This window comes from Rhinatrema bivittatum, chromosome 4 (genome assembly GCF_901001135.1).
Source record: "Rhinatrema bivittatum chromosome 4, aRhiBiv1.1, whole genome shotgun sequence".
Taxonomy (NCBI): domain Eukaryota; kingdom Metazoa; phylum Chordata; class Amphibia; order Gymnophiona; family Rhinatrematidae; genus Rhinatrema; species Rhinatrema bivittatum.
This window is the reverse complement of record NC_042618.1, coordinates 312,398,570-312,418,504: the sequence shown is the minus strand read 5'-3', so window position 1 is coordinate 312,418,504 and position 19,935 is coordinate 312,398,570. Positions and strand designations below refer to the sequence as shown.

Genomic DNA, 19,935 nt, shown 5'->3' with positions numbered 1-19,935 from the left:
CACGGAGAGATGGGTTGAACAGTGAAAGCTAAAGATGGGGAGATGAAGGGCTGGGAATAGGTAATGGGTGAGAAATAGGGAGCTGAAGGGTTGGAAAAGGGGGAGGTGGAAGGATGAGTGACAGAGAGATCATTATGGAAAGGTGAAAGGTCATTGAGAGAGAAACAGCATATTTACTCCAATACAGAGCTTAAAAAGAAGTGAGGAACCAATTAAGGAAGGCCTGAGTTGGGATAAGAAGGTGCCCAGAATCTTGGAGTTGGGTTCCAGGGGTGACTCATAGTCAAAAAACATTAGAACCCATGGTGTATACTATATGCCAAATATGGTCTTAACAGGACCTTATATAGTTGGGGACTACTAACAAAAATCTTTTTAGGGAACTAGAATTACTTTAATCCTCATACACAGCCCATCTTCAAACCTATGCTGACCATATAAAGCTTTTCTCACACACAGACTCAGGGTCTGTGTTCATTATATACAGTTCATCTCCTAGACCTGGAGCCTGTGCTAATCATACTCAGCCCATCTTTCAGGCTTGTGTCCAGCCTATTCTCATACCCAGCCTATTTCCTCAGGGCCTATGCTGATCATACACAATGTGTCTCAGAGTCAAGGCCTGCAACTTATCATATACAGCCTGTCTCCCAGACCAGAAGCCTTCAGAACAGGATTGTCAGTTTCCTGCAATCCCACACGGGTGTACAAAATTCCAGTAAGGTCAAGACATGGATGTGACAGCCACACTCTGACCAACAACATGTTCACCAGATACCAAGATAATCTGTGCATGTGTTGCCAGCAAATCTTACTGGGTGTTGATTGGCAAATGCCTACAGGTGGCTGAATCCATTTTACAGCCCACTAGCGTAGCTCTTCTGGCTGGCAGATTTCCAACTATAGGTCACAGAAGAAGTCAATTCCAGGCAGCTCCCAGCAGGTAAGCATCACCAACTGGTATAGGGAAAGGACAAAAAAAGGGAGGGAGGCTGAATGGAAAAGTGTAGGTGGTAACCTCTTCTTACATCTGCCTTCCCACCTCTGATGCCCATTGCTTTTCCAAATTTTCCCTCTCCTGCGCTTCCTTCACTACTCATCGCTAAATCCTTCACTAAAATGAGGATTCAGTCTTTCTCATGAACTTCCCATCTCTAAGATAGCCTTTGCCCACCAAGAATCTCAGTAGTTTTGCAATCCACTTCTGAGCCTTGACACTCCTAGAACTCCATGCTGTTGCGTCCTTTGGTTGCAGATGGCTGCAACCGCTCTGCCTCACTTCTCTTCTACCTTTTCCTCCTCCATGGGAAGGATGGCTGCCTCCGGTGCTGACTGCCGAAACCCTCGGCGTCTCCGACACAGCATGGGCGTCCCTGTCCGCCATGCTTCTTCCTGAGGCCTCCTATGCGCACGCATGCACGCCACCTACGCTTTTGAATACGACATGGCGGGAACCTCGGGGGCGTCCCCACCGCATGATGTCACTACCTCCGGGTATTTAAACTTCCGCTCTGCTATAGCCCAACGAGTTAGCAAGGACTTCGGTTTTGCTACTCTGACTGCTTTTAAGCTGCTTGCTTGGATTCCTCTCTACTCTCTGGGGTAACTCACTCCTATGGAAGATCTGGGTACCTGCTCATCGAGGGCCTCTTGCTTCTATCTGCCCTTCGAGGTTCTACTACCTAACCTAGGACACCCGCTCCTCGGGGGTCCTATCTACTTTCTTCCAGTATCCTTTGGCGCTCCTAGGTACTCGCTCCTGCTCTGGGTATCCTGCACCTCGGACCTCGGGTCCCTCTCTCCATTCTTCTACCAAGGAAGTTACCAGCACTGCCACTCTGTGAGTATCGCTATGTTCCAGTTCTCCTTATTCCACCCTTCAAGTTCAGCTTATCCCGCGCTGTGGAACACTACCAACCTTGCTACATCTGGGTGAGGCCTTCATCTATAGAGACTGTCTGAGCTTACTGTGATATCGCTGGCCTACAGTACTATCCTTTCCTTGAAGCAAGATTCAACTTACATCAGCAGTACAATAAAGCTTTCTTTCCTCAGTGTTTGCTTACTAGAATCTAGCCTATCGTTGTGGCGGGGCCCCTCCCCGTGGGGGGAGTCATCGCCACTTCGACCAAGAGTCCACAATATGCCACAAACCCAACACATGTCAGCTCCCTAGTTCTTTGCATCTACTGACATTGTGTGTTTAGGGTGGAACGTACCAGGGTCGTCGTCACCATTTCCTCAAACCACTTAGACTGTGCTTGATTATAAAGATCCACACAGCGCATAAGGTCATCCCCTGCAAAACAAAAGATACCAATAAATAATTATAAAACAAACCTAGCAAAGTCTGTATTCTTTAATGGTCAGTGAAATCCCAGATCAGAGTGTCTTCCTAGACCAGTGCAGCTTCCTTCACTGCGCACATGCCGAAACATGAATCAATGACAAGACAGCTAAAACACCCCATATTTCATGTTACTGTGCTGCACTCCAGGACAGATTTCAAATAAAATGGCAGTTGTGCGCAGATATAGATTCACAGTGATATTATTTACAAAACAAAAAGTAAATGCAAGTTTAATGATAAAAACTTTAGAAATCCGTTCAGTAGTGGTATGTGGACTAATTAATATACAATTAGCTTTGTCAAATCTTATAGTTCATGGCTTAGATTCTTAGAAAGGAGCAATACACAAACAGGGACGTAAAAGCTGTAAAAAGTTAACACTTGAGCTGCTTGTTCTCATTAATTCGGGGACAGGGGAGATTGAACTCTCCTAGATTTGCACTACAGTTGGCAAGACATTCAGGAAATGTCCTGTGAAATCTTACATAAGGCCCTTCTGCCTTAATATAATTAAATTCCTTACCTTATATCAGTGAATTGGTATGATTAGGGCTTCTCATTTTTGATTAAAATTGAAAAATCCTGATAAAGCACCCCTGATAGGGGAAATTGTTTTTTTTTTGTTCTAACTTGAAGTGCTCTGATGACATCATCTGGCCGCTGTGAGCAGCAACCAGATGATGTCATCGGAATGGACTGGCGGGAAGCCCAAGCCCCGCCAGCACAAAGAAAAAATACAGAGGTGCCCTGAGAGAGCAGCGGGCCGGCAGGAAACCCAAATCCTGCTGGCCCCAAGAAGAGAAACTGGAACAATATGTTGGTAGGGAGCCCAAGCCCTGCCAGCCAAAGGAGCACTAGAAGTATGAGCAGAGAAAGGGCTCATGGAGTGCAATGGGGAGGGAAGGGGGGGGGAGTAGAAAGTGTGGTGAGTGCAATGTGGAGGGGGGAGTGAAAAGGATGGGGAGTACAATGATGAGGGGAGGGGGGAATGTAATGGGGAGGGACCCATTCAAACATTCAGCAACATACACCCCCACCATAGCCACATGCACACACCGTGCAACATAGCATGTAAATGTTTTACGATAAATTGATTTATGCCCTGTTAAATTGAACCCACCTAAAAATGTGCCAACATTTTAATTTGTGCCACAAAACTACCAATAAATGCTTATTTTTGGTGCCCACCCAAAACAACTAATTGCCTGAAAAATAAACTGCTAAAATCGGAAGATCCTTCCACCCCTACTGGGAGGCTCTTTCAGTCCAGTAGGAGATATTCGTGGATCCTGGAATAGTGGTGAAGCACTCCTTGTGGCATCATTTGCCAATGGCTGTGGTGCAGACAGGAGGGCTCTCATGTCCCTCCTGCCCAGGAAAATCAAGCCCTTTTGGTTTGGTAAGACATATTTCTGGCAGGGGTCGGTGATAGCTTCTCGTGGGTAGAAGCGGCTGGATTTGTGTGAGCTAAAGCAGGTGCGCAGAGTGTCAGGTAAGAGCCACACTGAAAATTTGCCCAAATAGATGAAGGTGACTGAGCTAAAAAGATTCAAGCGTATCATTTGTTAATTACCACAAATATGATTTTTAAATAATTTGCACATATAGGATACATTTTTCAAAAGTTCAGTTGGCAAACATATAAAAATAAGGAACTGTAAGTGTAATTACCGTATTTTCCGGCGTATAAGACGACTGGGCGTATAAGACGACCCCCCCTTTTTTATACCATTCCTCTTGTTTATAACATTTATTTAAATTATATATTGTTTAACCTCTTCTCTTCTGTCCTCTCTTCTTCCTTCTCCAAGTTCGGCTACCCTTGTTAAATGTAACTGTACCTTCGATCACCTCAGTTCTAGTTTTTTGTATATAATGCACTCCTGTTCGATGTAAACCAGCAAGATATGTTCTCATGATTGCTGGTATATAAAAACTCTAAATAAATAAATAAAATAAAATAAAATACATATTTTTAAGAAAAAAAATAATTTTACACTCAAACAGGAGCAACCCTATCTAGGAAAAGGCAACACTACAAATACTGTATATCAGGCCCTAAAAACCAATACACCTCTTATTAGGAAAACAGAACTAGCAAGCAGCTATAGATCCCCACACATAAATAATTGTAAAACTATACTAATAAGCAGAATAAATGTTTCAAAACAGCTATGAACAGAATAACATCCAACAATTAAAAACTCATAAAAACTATTAAACATTCTCCAAACACCAATAAAATATTTCAAAAAAGCAGACACATCACATAATATTAAATAATTAAAATGGCTGTCAATCAAGAAAAATAAACTTAAAAAGCCACCTTTCCTTACCCCCTCCAGCAGCTCTCCTATTCCTCTTCCTTAGGGCCCATGTCTCTCACACACACACACCATACCAGTCATGCCCCCATGACCAGTTTCTGTCTCTCACACACCAATCATTTCCCAAACAGTCTTTGACACACACACCAGACACCTTCCTGAACAGTTTCTCTCATGCCATACACACACACAGGCTTCCCACTCCCGTGTTCTGCTTACCGTACATATACGGGCTTCTCACTCTCATAATCACTTTCTCTGTCTCACACACACACACCAGTCTCTCTCTCATTTCCATGCTCACTCTCCACGTGCACAGGCTTCTCATTCCCTGAATCACATTCTTTCTCTCACATTCACACACACCAGTCTCTTTCTCTCACAAACACCGTCACCTTATCAACCAGTCTCTCTCATGCACGCGCACACACACACACACAGCCAGCCCTCCCGCTCCCATGCTCTCTCTCACATAATCAGGCTTCTTACTCCCATGCTTTCTCACATACCCAGATTTCTCACTTCCATGCTTTTTCTCTCTCTCACACTCACATACACATCAGTCATCTCTCTGAGCAGTCACTTTCATTGTCTCTCACACACGAGCTCGCTGACCAGTTTCTCTCAATCACACACATGCTCTCAATCAAATGCATTCTCTCACTTACACACAGGCTGGCTGCTTCTCTCTCTCTCTCACTCACTTACTTCCACTCCCCCCCCCCCCCCCCCCCGAGCACAAATAGTAGCTGCAGCAGCTTCCTCCTCCAGCCCCCGCAGGCCAAGAAAGAAGAAACCCATCGGCCGCGGGAGGCTCATGCTGCTGTCTCCTTTCCCGATTACCAGCTCCTTCGACTGCTCGGGGCCGTTCCTGCTGTCGCCGCTGCAATTTTTCACGCGGCACGGCTCTTTCTTCCCGCGCATCACTTCCTGTTCCGGTTCAAAAGGGGGGGGGGGGGGGCGGGAAGAAGAAAAGGGCAGCCGCGGATGCCACAACTTTTTTTTTTTTTTTTGCACCGCTGCCGTTCCCGCTGGGCTTGAACGTGCTGATAGCCCAGCGGCAACGGCAGTGCGGTGCGCGGGAAGGAGAAAGCCGTGCCGAATGAAAAAATTGCAGCGGCGATAGCAGGAACGGCCCCGAGCAGTCGAAGGAGCTGGTAATCGGGAAAGGAGACAGCAGCATGAGCCTCCCGCGGCCGATGGGTTTCTTCTTTCTTGGCCTGCGGGGGCTGGAGGAGGAAGCTGCTGCAGCTACTATTTGTGCTCGGGGGGGGGGGGGGGGGGGGGGGTGAAAGAGAGAGAGAGAGAGAGAAGCAGCCAGCCTGTGTGTAAGTGAGAGAATGCATTTGATTGAGAGCATGTGTGTGTGATTGAGAGAAACTGGTAAGAGAGCAGGTGTGCCCTATAAGACGATACCCGGCATATAAGACGACCCCCGACTTTTGAGAAGATTTTCTTGGGTTAAAAAGTCGTCTTATACGCCGGAAAATACGGTAGCTCTTTGCGCTTCCTGTGGATTTTCAGTGGCCTAAATATATGCATTCAATTTCACTGCACACAAAAAGGGGTGTTCTGAAGGGTGTTTTAGGAGTATTAAAAATGTACACATGGCACCTGAATTCTCAAATGTTATGGGATTGGTTACCAAAGATCTGCTGAGTGGGAAAGATAACCAGTTCAATTTTAGCCAAGTATCTTTAACAACATTTTCAACTGAACCTAACTGACAAGGTTTTTGGTTGAAAATGTTTCTAAATCCAGACAGGTTGTGCTGGGGCTGTCTAGAGCTCTGCTGATGCTGGGATATTTTGGTGAACATGATCTTCTAAAAAGAGAGTTCATCCTGAAAACATTTCCTGCTAGACTTCTTGGAAGATGAAGATGTAGTGAGGGTGAAGAAAATATAGCACAATTGTCCTTGATTTTGTCAGAGTTTTCTCATATTATATTGGATGAGATTTTTCCATGTGTGGGGAAGGATAAGGTACTAGGTCTTAGGCTCCCCTTCCAGGATATGTAGACAAGACCAGACCTATGGGTGTTTGAGCTGCGTCCCAACACAGGTCACTGGCATGATCAGAGGCACCAAAATCAGGGCTGGTAGAGTCATGTTGCACAGATTTTTAAGTGGCAGCAACAGCAGTGAAAACTCCCAGGCCCTGCTTCTTGCACAGGTTTCCTAGGTAACAGGAAGCCTGTATGGAAGGCGGGGGCGGGGCTACTGAAGTGTGTCCGTTCACAGGGCCCCTGCTGATTTTTACCATTGCTGCTGCTTGAGTATTCCAGGTTCTTCCCCCCCCCCCCACCGTTGCTGCACCTGGGAACAGAACCCCCGCTTCTCACAAAGGTTGCCACCAGGGCTACAACAAGCCCTGTATGTAGATTTGGTATTGAAATTGCTGCTTCTGTAGAATAAAATTGCTGCTGTAGGATAAATTCAGTGTATTTGCTCCTGCTGTTCTACAGCTTAAACTGATATTTGAGCGCACTGGTTGGATAATCAGATGGCAGTCAAAAATGCCTTTTTTGCAAAAAAATAGCTACCTTGTACTGCACATCACAGACTGGTGGGTGGTAACATCAGCTTTCTCTTCACTCTGCCAGTTTTCATGCATTAGTCCTTCCTAACACTGTGTCAAAATATTGGGCACCCTACAGTACATGGTTTCAATAGCTGGCTGAATATTCAATAGAAGGTATCACAGCCTGCCAAGAATCTGTGTTTTTTCAGGACTAATATGACCACCAGAACCCTACATTACTACAGTACAAGAACACCAAAAAGAACACATGGAATAACAAAGGCTCAGAGCTCAGTAACAAGCTTTAATTAATTTTTCATAGGGAGTATTATGTATATGATGGCTGTCTAAGAGAGAATTTGTTTTAAGCCCAGAAACCTTTTGTATTGGAAGCAAATGTCCACTAAGTGGCAGAGCAGACTAAAGATTATTGTTAAAAATCAGAAGAGTTTTGTTTCTCACTGTATCCTTACTGAACATGGCTTCTATTGACATATGGAGGGTAATTTAAAAGGGACTAATACGAGCAAAATACTGCTTATCCTGAAGAAATGGTCCTTTAGAAAACTGCATGATCGATAGATCTGTACATAAAATTACAGGCATACGTTTTTGCACACAAAAGGTAGGCTTTTTGGGGAGAGGAGCTGGGACAGAATTGGGGTTTATGCGCATACTTTTGATTAAAAAAAAAAAAAATGTGCATAAATGAATCCACTCAAGTTATGTGCTGCAAAAAGCAGGTGCAACCTTGTGCAGGTTAGTTTGTGTGGCTTATTTGATTCTCAAAGTGAACTTATGCGAATAAAATTGAAATTTGGCATAACTTATGCACTTTGGTAAAGCATAAGTTACAAGGGATGTTATACAAGTACCCTCCCTATGGAGTAAAATTTCAAACGGGTTTGACATGTAAAAATAGCATAAGTAGGATGAACTTGCGTATATGCTATTTTATCAATGTTGAGAGCACATGCTACTTGTGTAGCATATTGGAGAAATTACTTACCTGATAATTTTGTTTTCCTTAGTGTAGACAGATGGACTCAGGACCAAGGGGTTTATGTTCCCCTGCTAGTAGATGGAGACGGAGCAAGCTGATGTCACAGTATATATACTCCTGCAGTGACCCCAGCCTGCCAGTATTCTCTTCAAAAGCAATTGTGGCCAGACTAGCAAAAAACTTGATGAAAAACAGTCAACCATAACTGTACTCGACCAAAAATAAACATTAAAATCACTCTAACAACTTTGCTCTAACAACTTGGCCTCCTCCTCCACTTACTTCTGCAACTGTGCCCTGCATACCATACTAAGCCGCATATGTAACCATGTCCTTGGTACCCTACTCACCTTCTTGTACAGCTCTGTCCTGGTTATCTCACTTACCCACTTGTGTAACTTTGCCCTGGGCATCATACTCACCCTAAAGTGTAATTATGTCATGGGTACTGTACCCACCTGCTTGTGTTGACTTCCTTCTCGCTTTCTTGATGTCCTCCTCAGTCTTGTTACTGAGCTTTATCTCCAGTTGTTGAGTTTTTACTTCTAGATCTTTTTGCCTCTCTGCTAGAGCTTTCCGAGCCTTAAATAAATTGGGAAAAAAATCAATTAACAACCGAAGTCAGCAGTAACATCAGGCTCACAAAACTGATGAAATAACAGTTGATATGTTAATTATGAGGCTGATGTTCATTGCTACTTAGCTGGATAAGTAAGGACTTATCTGACTAAATGCAGGTGGATGAATATCCAGTTCTATTCAATGGTCACCACTTTAGGTTTGTGATTTATATTCTGCCTTTCATACATTTCAAAGTGGATTACATTCAGGGGGGGGCCTACAATCTAACCCTGGGATTTGTCATTCCGCTATTTATAGTGGAATGATGAGTTGCGAAAAAAAAGGAGCGGGGAAGCGATAGTGAGCCGGTGGCTGCATTGCGGTGGTGCGTTTTTGCCCGCTGCTATTGCAGCTGTGCTGCACACTATCGCCCTCATAGTGCCAATGGGATAGGTGTAGTTAATTCCGGCGCTACTGCTGACGATAATGTCAACATTTTTTTAACCCTGCCCTTTTCCCTCATTTAAATGTTAAAGTTGCAATAATGGCCCATCGGGTTTGATAAATGACCCAGTAAGTTTGTATCTGATGCAATGGAGGGTGAAATGACTTGCCCAAGGTCACAAGAAGTGGCAGCAGGATTTGAACCCTAGCTTCCCTGGTTTTCAGCCCACTGCTCTAACCACTAAACTACTCTTCCACTTCAATAGTTTGAGCCAGGAAATTACAGGTGTTCCGGGGAGGAGCTACTTATTTGGCCAACTTAGCCGGATAAGTAATGATATTCAAACTTATCTGGTTAAGTTAACCGGATAAGTTAGGTGTTGTGACTTTGTTGGAAATTGTGAACCCTGGGCCGAGATGAGAGATGTCTCCGCCCACAGGGAAGAGCCCTGTGGGCCTCACCATCGGCAGGCGTGGTTTCAGCAACGTAGGACACAGCTGTAGAGAGCTTTTATTAGGGAGAAAAAGGAAAAGCATAACCCGAGGAGCGGGAAATGCAATAAGACAGTTCTTGAGCAAGATATACTCAGGGTAGCACTGTAGATGAGAAGGTCCGGTAGTGGCCTGCAGCGCGGGGTATGCCGAGGATAGCTGTCTCGTAGGTGAAGTAGCAGACGTCTGGAGATACAGGAACCTGATCGATGAACTTGAGTAGTGGTAACAATACCCTGTAGCTCAGGATAGGTAGAGGTGATATGCTGATGAATGGTAGTGGCTCGAGGAACGGGGTACACTGTGGAAATCCAGCAATGAAAACAGTGTAGGAAGCTGAAGATGGTACTCGCACCAGGAAGTTCCAGGAGCAGAACCCGAGGGTCGGGTTAGAAGTCCAAGGTAGAGAAGGCCCTCCGAGGAGCTGATAGCCGAGACACGGAAGGGCCCCGTGGAGCAGGTACCCAGAGTGTCCCAATGCCACGAGTAGATACTGGAACAGAAGATCCCAATATGCAGTGGATTTAACAACGAGAGAACTCCTTGCTAACTCGTCTTAGCAGTGGGCCGGTCAGCTTAAGTATACCAGCGGATTGACGTCATCGGGAGAGGACGCCCCCGAGGTTCCCGCCATGATGTAGACAAAAGGAGGCCCTGTGCACGTGCCTAGGTGATTCCGGAAGTAAGATGGTGGTTGGCAGCGCCCATACCATCTCGGGGATGCCAGGGAGGTTGGCGTTGGTTAGTGGAGGTTGGCATTCTTCCAATGATTGACGGTGCAGGGAAAAAAAGAGGTGAGCATGAGAGGTCGCAGCCGTCTGCGACCGACGGGTGCAACATTAGGCCTGCTCAATAAAAAGGTCTAAAGTTAGCTGGATAAGACTTATCCAGCAAACTGGCATTTATTTGGGGATATTCAACAGCACAGCCGTGCTGCTGCATATCCTTTGTAAGTTGCTGGATAAGTCTTATCCAGCTAACTTACTTAACTGACTATGTTTGAATATTGAGCCCATTGTACCTTTAATATTAATATCATATAAAGAGGGCATTAGAAAGCATGCTACCAGATAGATACATGAGAGATCTGCTCTCTGAGGAACAAATAAAAGACCAGTAAATCCTGCAAGAAAATTGCTGACGCTTTGACTTATTTCAAGAGAGAATCTCAGGGCCAGTAACACATTGGGTAAAACAGAATTGACTCTCACGGCATCACTCGGAGTCTAAAAGTCCAAACAGGACTCTCCATCATCTCAGAAGATGGTTGATAACAAGGAAATAAACTGAAACCTCCCTTACCAAGGTTATGAAGGTCCTGCAATCCCTAAAGGCACCGATGACAGAGAAACATGGTGAAACCAAAGGATTAAAACACAGGTGGCTTCCCTTTGAGGATAATTTTCAGAACGATTATTGTGGGTAACAGGCATTGACCTGTGATGATTGGCCCTCCCTCGATGCGGCTGAAAGTCCATGCATTTTCTACAATGTGGGCCTTTTCTTCCACATTGTCAGGCAGCCTTCCTAGGGGCACATTTATGTGGGAGAAGAGAAATAATGTGCATTAATTGCATTTTCAACTCTATGCACTTTATTTTCTGTGAAAAAAAAGAGCCCACAGAAAATGCAGGTGCAAATGTCCTCAGCACTTTGTAGCAACAAATTTCAAAACAAAAGTAGGTAGGGCCAATAGAAGCACTAGGTGAACTAGGCAGCTGACTAGAGTGCCACAGATTTGAGGGAAGCTGCCTGGTTCTCAATGATCCCTACTCAGATGCGATCTTCAAGCACAGAGCAAGACATAGGACCACAGGGATTGTGTTTTCTACTTCCTGCCTGCATAAGCTGCAAGAGAAAGTGGTGTCCCCTGAGCCCATGGCGATGGGAAGGAGGCGGTCCAATCACCATGGCCGACAGCATCAGGAAGCATTGGTGTCGGCCCTGCAAGGTTGGATGAAAGGCCCATGCTTTTGGTGGCAGATTAGTGTGGGTTGCGTAAAGCGGTGAAGAAAGGAGGAGCAGTGTCTGTAGGCACTTGAGGCCACTGCCTGAAGGTCTTCTAGGACAGCGCTTCTCAACCGGTGTGTCGCGACACACCAGTGTGTCGCCAAGCACCGGCAGGTGTGTCGCGTGCTCCTGGTCTCTCCCGCTGCTCTTCCTTCCCTGCTGCCGTTGCCACCGGGCTACCAGTGGGAACGGCAGCGGTGGTAGAAGAAGCATTGGCACCCGTGGCTGGCCTTTTCTTCTTCCCGCGCCCCACGTCCCTCCCCCATGACCCAGAACAGGAAGTGATACGCTGTGTGCGGGAAGGAGAAAGAGCCATGCCGCGTGGAAAAATAGCAGCGGCAGCAGCAGCATCGGCCCCCGAGCAATCGAAACAGCCGGTAATCGGGAAAGGAGACAGCAGCATGAGCCTCCCGCGGCCGATGGGATTCTTCTTTCTTGGCCTGCGGGGGTTGGAGGAGGAGGCTGCTGCAGCTACCATTTGTGCTCGGGTGGGGGTGGGGGGGGGGGGGGGGGGGAGAGGGAGAAGAAGTGAGTGAGAGAAAGAGAGAGAAGCAGCCAGCCAGCCAGCCAGTGTGTGATTGAGAGCATGTGTGTGATTGAGAGAAACTGGTCAGAGAGCTGATGTGTGTGTATATGTGAGAGACAATGAAAGTGACTGCTCAGGGAGATGACTGATGTTTATGTGAGAGTGTGAGACATTAGTCAGGGAGGTGACTGATGTGTGTGTGTGTGTGTGTGTGAGAGAGAGAGAAAAAGCATGGAAGTGAGAAATCTGGGTATGTGAGAAAGCATGGGCGTAAGAAGCCTGGTGTTGTGGGGTGTGTGTGTGTGTGTGTGTGAAAGAAAGCATAGGAGTGAGAAGCCTGATTATGTGAGAGAGAGCATGGGAGTGGGAAGCCTGTGTGTGTGTGTGCATGCATGAGAGAGAGAGACTGGTTGGTAAGGTGACGGTGTGTGTGAGAGAAAGAGACTGGTGTGTGTGAATGTGAGAGAAAGAATGTGATTCAGGGAATGAGAAGCCTGTGCACGTGGAGAGCGAGCATGGAAATGAGAGAGAGACTGGTGTGTGTGTAACAGAGAGAAAATGATTATGGGAATGAGAAGCCTGTGCATGTGAAGAGAGTGAGCATGGGAGTGAGAAACTTGGGTGTGTGTGAGACACAGCATGGGAGGGAGAAGCCTGTATATCTGAAAGAGAACATGGGAGTGGGAAGCCTGTCTGTGTGTGTATGCATGAGAGAGATCAGGTGACTGGTGTGTGTTTGTGTGTATGTGTGTGTGTGTGTATGAGAGAGAAAGAAAGTGATTATGGGAATGAGAAACCTGTGCATGTGGAGAGAACAAGCATGGGAGTGAGACTGGTGAGTGTGTGTGTGAGACAGAGACAGTGATTATGAGAGTGAGAAGCTCATATATGTAAGTAGAACACGGGAGTGGGAAGCCTGTGTGTGTGTATGGCATGAGAGAAACTGTTCAGGAAGGTGACTGGTGTGTGTGTGTGTGTCAAAGACTGTTTGGGAGATGATTGGTGTGTGAGAGACAGAAACTGGTCATGGAGGCATGACTGGTATGGTGTGTGTGTGTGAAAGACATAGGCACTAAGAAGAGGACCATGAGTATAGAGCTTAGCTTCTACTGCTGCTTCTGGCATGTGCCATGGCCTGCATGGAAGGGGAGTAGGAGAGCTGCTGGAGGGGGTAAGTAAAGGTGGCTTTTAAAGTTTATTTTTCTTGATTGACTACCATTTTCATTATTTAATATTATGTGATGTTTGCTTTTTTGAAATATTTTATTGGTGTTTGGAGAATGTTTATAGTTTTTATGTGTTTTTAATTGTTGGATGTTATTCTGTTCATAAGAACATAAGAACATAAGAAAATGCCATACTGGGTCAGACCAAGGGTCCATCAAGCCCAGCATCCTGTTTCCAACAGTGGCCAATCCAGGCCATAAGAACCTGGCAAGTACCCAAAAACTAAGTCTATTCCATGTTACCATTGCTAATAGCAGTGGCTATTCTCTAAGTGAACTTAATAGCAGGTAATGGACTTCTCCTCCAAGAACTTATCCAATCCTTTTTTAAACACAGCTATACTAACTGTACTAACCACATCCTCTGGCAACAAATTCCAGAGTTTAATTGTGCGTTGAGTAAAAAAGAACTTTCTCCGATTAGTTTTAAATGTGCCCCATGCTAACTTCATGGAGTGCCCCCTAGTCTTTCTACTATCCGAAAGAGTAAATAACCGATTCACATCTACCCGTTCTAGACCTCTCATGATTTTAAACAGCTCTATCATATCCCCCCTTGACCGTCTCTTCTCCAAGCTGAAAAGTCCTAACCTCTTTAGTCTTTCCTCATAGGGGAGTTGTTCCATTCCCCTTATCATTTTGGTAGCCCTTCTCTGTACCTTCTCCATCGCAATTATATCTTTTTTGAGATGCGGCGACCAGAATTGTACACAGTATTCAAGGTGCGGTCTCACCATGGAGCGATACAGAGGCATTATGACATTTTCCGTTTTATTCACCATTCCCTTTCTAATAATTCTCAACATTCTGTTTGCTTTTTTGACTGCTGCAGCACACTGTACCAACGATTTCAATGTGTTATCCACTATGACACCTAGATCTCTTTCTTGGGTTGTAGCACCTAATATGGAACCCAACATTGTGTAATTATAGCATGGGTTATTTTTCCCTATATGCATCACCTTGCACTTATCCACATTAAATTTCATCTGCCATTTGGATGCCCAATTTTCCAATCTCACAAGGTTTTCCTGCAATTTATCACAATCTGCTTGTGATTTAACTACTCTGAACAATTTTGTGTCATCTGCAAATTTGATTATCCCTTCCACTGAGAAAATTGCCCATTTAATCCTATTCTCTGTTTCCTGTCTTTTAGCCAGTTTGCAATCCATGAAAGGACATCGCCACCTATCCCATGACTTTTTACTTTTCCTAGAAGCCTCTCATGAGGAACTTTGTCAAACGCCTTCTGAAAATCCAAGTATACTATATCTACCGGTTCACCTTTATCCACATGTTTATTAACTCCTTCAAAAAAGTGAAGCAGATTTGTGAGGCAAGACTTGCCCTGGGTAAAGCCATGCTGACTTTGTTCCATTAAACCATGTCTTTCTATATGTTCTGTGATTTTGATGTTTAGAACACTTTCCACTATTTTTCCTGGCACTGAAGTCAGGCTAACCGGTCTGTAGTTTCCCGGATCGCCCCTGGAGCCCTTCTTAAATATTGGGGTTACATTTGCTATCCTCCAGTCTTCAGGTACAATGGATGATTTTAATGATAAGTTACAAATTTTTACTAATAGGTCTGAAATTTCATTTTTTAGTTCCTTCAGAACTCTGGGGTATATACCATCCGGTCCAGGTGATTTACTACTCTTCAGTTTGTCAATCAGGCCTACCACATCTTCTGGGTTCACCGTGATTTGATTCAGTCCATCTGAATCATTACCCATGAAAACCTTCTCCATTACGGGTACCTCCCCACCATCCTCTTCAGTAAACACCGAAGCAAAGAAATCATTTAATCTTTCCGCGATGGCCTTATCTTCTCTAAGTGCCCCTTTAACCCCTCGATCATCTAACGGTCCAACTGACTCCCTCACAGGCTTTCTGCTTCGGATATATTTAAAAAAGTTTTTACTGTGAGTTTTTGCCTCTACAGCCAACTTCTTTTCAAATTCTCTCTTAGCCTGTCTTATCAATGTCTTACATTTAACTTGCCAATGTTTATGCTTTATCCTATTTTCTTCTGTTGGATCCTTCTTCCAATTTTTGAATGAAGATCTTTTGGCTAAAATAGCTTCTTTCACCTCCCCTTTTAACCATGCCGGTAATCGTTTTGCCTTCTTTCTACCTTTCTTAATGTGTGGAATACATCTGGACTGTGCTTCTAGAATGGTATTTTTTTAACAATGACCACGCCTCTTGGACATTTTTTACTTTTGTAGCTGCTCCTTTCAGTTTTTTTCGAACAATTTTTCTCTTTTTATCAAAGTTTCCCTTTTGAAAGTTTAGCACGAGAGCCTTGGATTTGCAGTCATTAAATCAAATTTGATCATATTATGATCACTATTGCCAAGCGGCCCCACCACCGTTACCTCTCTCACCAAGTCCTGTGCTCCACTGAGAATTAAATCTAAAATTGTTCCCTCTCTCGTCGGTTCCTGAACCAATTGCTCCATAAAGCTATCATTTATTCCATCCAGGAACGCTATCTCTCTAGCGTGACCCGACGATACATTTACCCAGTCTATATTGGGGTAATTGAAGTCTCCCATTATTACTGCACTACCAATTTTGTTAGCTTCCCTAATTTCTCTTAGCATTTCACTGTCCGTCTCACCATCTTGACCAGGTGGACGGTAGTATACCCCTATCACTATAGTCTTCCCCGACACACAAGGGATTTCTACCCATAAAGATTCAATTTTGTATTTAGTCTCATGCAGGATGTTTATCCTGTTGGACTCTATGCCATCCCGGACATAAAGTGGCACACCTCCTCCCGAGTGCTCCTCTCTGTCATTGCGATATAATTTGTACCCCGGTATAGCACTGTCCCATTGGTTATCCTCTTTCCACCATGTCTCTGAGATGCCAATTAAGTCTATGTCATCATTTACTGCTATACATTCTAATTCTCCCATCTTACTTCATAGCTGTTTTGAAACATTTATTCTGCTTATTAGTATAGTTTTACAATTATTTCTGTGTGGGGATCTATAGCTGCTTGCTAGTTCTGTTTTCCTAATAAGAGGTGTATTGGTTTTTAGGGCCTGATTTAATATTTGTAGTGTTGCCTTTTCATAGATAGGGTTGCTCCTGTTTGAGTGTATTCCATAAAATAGGTGTAAGTGTGTACGGATTAGTTTATGTGCATTACTACAGATCCTGGGAGTATGTTAGGTCGATTCTGTGTCTGTCACCGAGATGAGATATTTTATTAGCATGAAAGCGTTTGTATCAGTCTTATTTGTTGTGTTTTCTCAAGAGGACATGCATTGGTGGTAAACTGCTGTCTTTTCATAAGTAGGGCTATTGAGCCTGGAAGTAGAAGGAGTTTGAGTTGCTGTTACTGAGATGACACCAGAGCCAGAATATCTTTTTTGTAGGGTGAGTTGTATGGGGAATGTCATAATTCTGCTTTACATCCATTATTGTGGGTCGGGGGGTTCCCGTGGATGCAAACTGTACTTTTACATCTAGCCCCGTGACGATCATGGGGCTAGATGTAAAAGTACTGTTACTGAGATGACACCAGAGCCAGAATATCTTTTTTGAAGGGTGAGTTGTATGGGGAATGTCATAATTCTGCTTTACATCCATTATTGTGGGTCAAGGGGGTTCCCGTGGATGCAAACTGTACTTTTACATCTAGCCCCGCGACGATCATGGGTCAGTGTGTCATGCATGTGAGAACCATCTGTTAGGTGTGTCCCGAAAGAAAAAAGGTTGAGAACCACTGTTCTAGGATGAAGGAGCAGGAGCAATGTTGGCTGGGTGGGCCCCATGGCAGAAGAGAGGAAGAGCAGCATTTGTCGTCACATGGGGCCTGAAAATGCAGGAACAGTATTGGCTGCTGCTGAAGAGAAGATGAGTAATGTCAGCACTCACTTGGGACGAAGGAGGAGGAATAGTGTCTGCCCCACAAAAGAGGAGAGAGTGGAGAGAAGAGGCTTCCAGACCTGTGTGGGCCCAAGGAAGAGGCTGCTGCTGTCACCAAGAGAGAGAGCTTGTGTCTGAGAGAGAAAGCGGAGCATAGGAGAGATAGCATGTGTGTGTGAGTGTGAGAGAACATGTTGGAGAAGGAGAGAGCATGTATGTGTGTGAGAGAGCTGTACATATGAGGGACAGCATGTTGGAGAGAGCATGTGTGTGTGTGACAGAACATGTAGGAGAGAGAGTATGTGGGTGGATAAGATAGCATGTGGGAGAGAGAACGAATGGGTGGGTGTGAGAGCATGTGGGAGATAGAATGAGTGGGTGGGTGAGAGCATGTGGGAGAGAACACATGTATGTGGGTGAGAGCATATGGGAGAGAACACGTGTGTGTGGGTGAGAAAGCATGTATGTGTGTGAGAGAGTATGTATCTGTATATGAGAAGGCATGTGGGACAAAGAGCATGTGTGTGTGTGAGAGAGTATGTATCTGTATATGAGAAGGCATGTGGGACAAAGTGCATGTGTATGTGTGTGTGTGTGTGTGTGTATGAGAGTATATATATGGGTGTGAGAGAATATGTGTGTTTGTTTGTATATGTAGGTGAAAAATAGTGGAGAAAGTTTGTGTGTATCCCAGATCACTAATCCAGGACAACAGGTGTGGAATTAGTCGCTTAACCAATGCGGCTAACTCTGGTTGGCCCATAGGATAGCCAGATATGTTTTTCTGGCTAACTAGCTAAGCTGCACAGCGGTTGAAAATGGACCTCCCAGTGGAAGACTGTCTTCAATCCCTGGTATTAAAGACAGTCTTCCATTCATCATTCTGATAGATCCGAATGAGGTTATAGGCCTTTCACAAGTCTAGCTTGGTAAAAATCTGGGCACCCTGAAGTCTATGAAAGAGTTCAGGGATTAGTGGAAGAGGATTAAAGATCCTTAACTGTGATCTTTCTGAGGCCTCGGTAATCGATACAGGACCTAAGGGATCCATACGGTTTTTGTACGAAGAAGACTCCTGTGCTGACAGGGGACTTTGACAGTTAAATGAAGCTCTGAGCTAGATTTTCTTGAATATATTCGGATATGGCCTTAGCTTCTGGGCCTGACAAGAGGTATGTCCGGCCATGTGGTGGCATTGTTCCACAAAGTGCTTCAATGATGCAATCATATTCCTAAATTCTATGTCTACAAAGTGTGGCTCTGATCAGAAGGCTGGAGGATATTTCCACTACAGTGGCCACAAGAGTGGAAGCTTTAGACATACATATACAGTATTTGAATGAAATTTGCTTTGAAATGTCTGTTAGGCAGAATATAAATCTTGACCATTCTCACCTGCAGCCTGCCTCTGACCACAGCCTGGACCTAGACCATTCTCACCTGCCACCTCCTTCTGACCTCAGCTTGAACCACGACCATCCCTGTCTGCTGCGTGCCTCTGACCCTAGCCACAACTGGGATTTCCCACCATACTATTCTTCACAAGGCTCTCTCTTATGTCCTGTTAGCTCCTGGAACCTGAGGGCTCAACCTAGGGGGAAAGGTTCTGATAAAAATGAAGCCCTAGACCAGTCTAGCACCAGCCTAGTCCCGCCAGTTGTCGGGGAGGACCTACAGGACCTTCCCTGTAGGTTGAGTCAACCTTTCCACAGCAACAAGAGTCCACAATCCTTACAAGTGGATCAGATCAAGGATGAACTGACCTACCAAGAGCTCCTTTAGTGCTGAATAACTTAATCATGTTGTGCTTGCACCTGGATGCCCATATTCGAGCATGACAATCAGAGCTCTAGCTTTCCTCGACAAACCCTACACTCCACATAGCCCCTTGGACCAACCAGGTTCTGCAACTTGAAGAGTTTATGGAGAAAGATCGCAGGAAGTGGCTGGGGCTGTAGGGAGATATCTCATGTTTACCACTGATGCACCAATTATGAATTATAATAGCCATGTACAGGCCAAATTCTGACATGCCCCAAAAAGGCACTGTCACAGCAAGAGAAGGAACATTGCCCAGGTGAACTTTAAAACATTGTCACTGTGGAAATTGAAGAGGTCTTGTCCAGATACATTGAAGGATACCTTATCAAATGTGCCTGTTTGTCAGTTCCTGTGCAAATATAAAGCAGACAGAGAGGCAATGACTTAAGATCCTAAGCAAGTGTCAGGGACAGCAAGCAAGCAGAGGTCAGAAAGACCCTCACCCTTAGAGGGGGGGGGGGGGGGGGGGAGCAGCCTTAGATGGAGAAAAACACTCTAACACACAGCTTAGCATACAAATGTGGCAGTTCACCTCCAGAAGGAATGGGAAGGGGGAAAAAGACCTGCAATGTGGCAAAAGACCCTCCACCCACCACAGGTTATGCATCAGCTGGAAAGTATAAGACAGGGGGCAAGAAAGAAGGAAAGGCAAGCAACGGACCCCCAGAAGAAGAGGAGGCACAAACCATGAACGCCCACCCTGGGAGAAAACCCGGAGAGTGGATCCTGAGAGAGACCCTGAAACCCGTGCTGAAGCATCCCT

The 19,935-nt window shown here is 45.0% G+C and overlaps 1 protein-coding gene across 2 annotated transcripts in view; it reads right to left on the bottom strand.

Moving 5' to 3' along the window:
- Positions 1–19,935, bottom strand: part of GAS7 (growth arrest specific 7) — a 610,573-nt gene that overhangs the window by 15,192 nt on the left and 575,446 nt on the right. For both annotated transcript variants that reach the window (XM_029600263.1, XM_029600264.1), the window contains exons 11-12: positions 8,661–8,784; positions 2,220–2,299 (exon numbers count right to left, since the gene is read on the bottom strand). In XM_029600263.1, the coding sequence (XP_029456123.1) occupies positions 2,220–2,299; positions 8,661–8,784 (204 nt within the window). The remainder of the gene's footprint in view (positions 1–2,219; positions 2,300–8,660; positions 8,785–19,935) is intronic.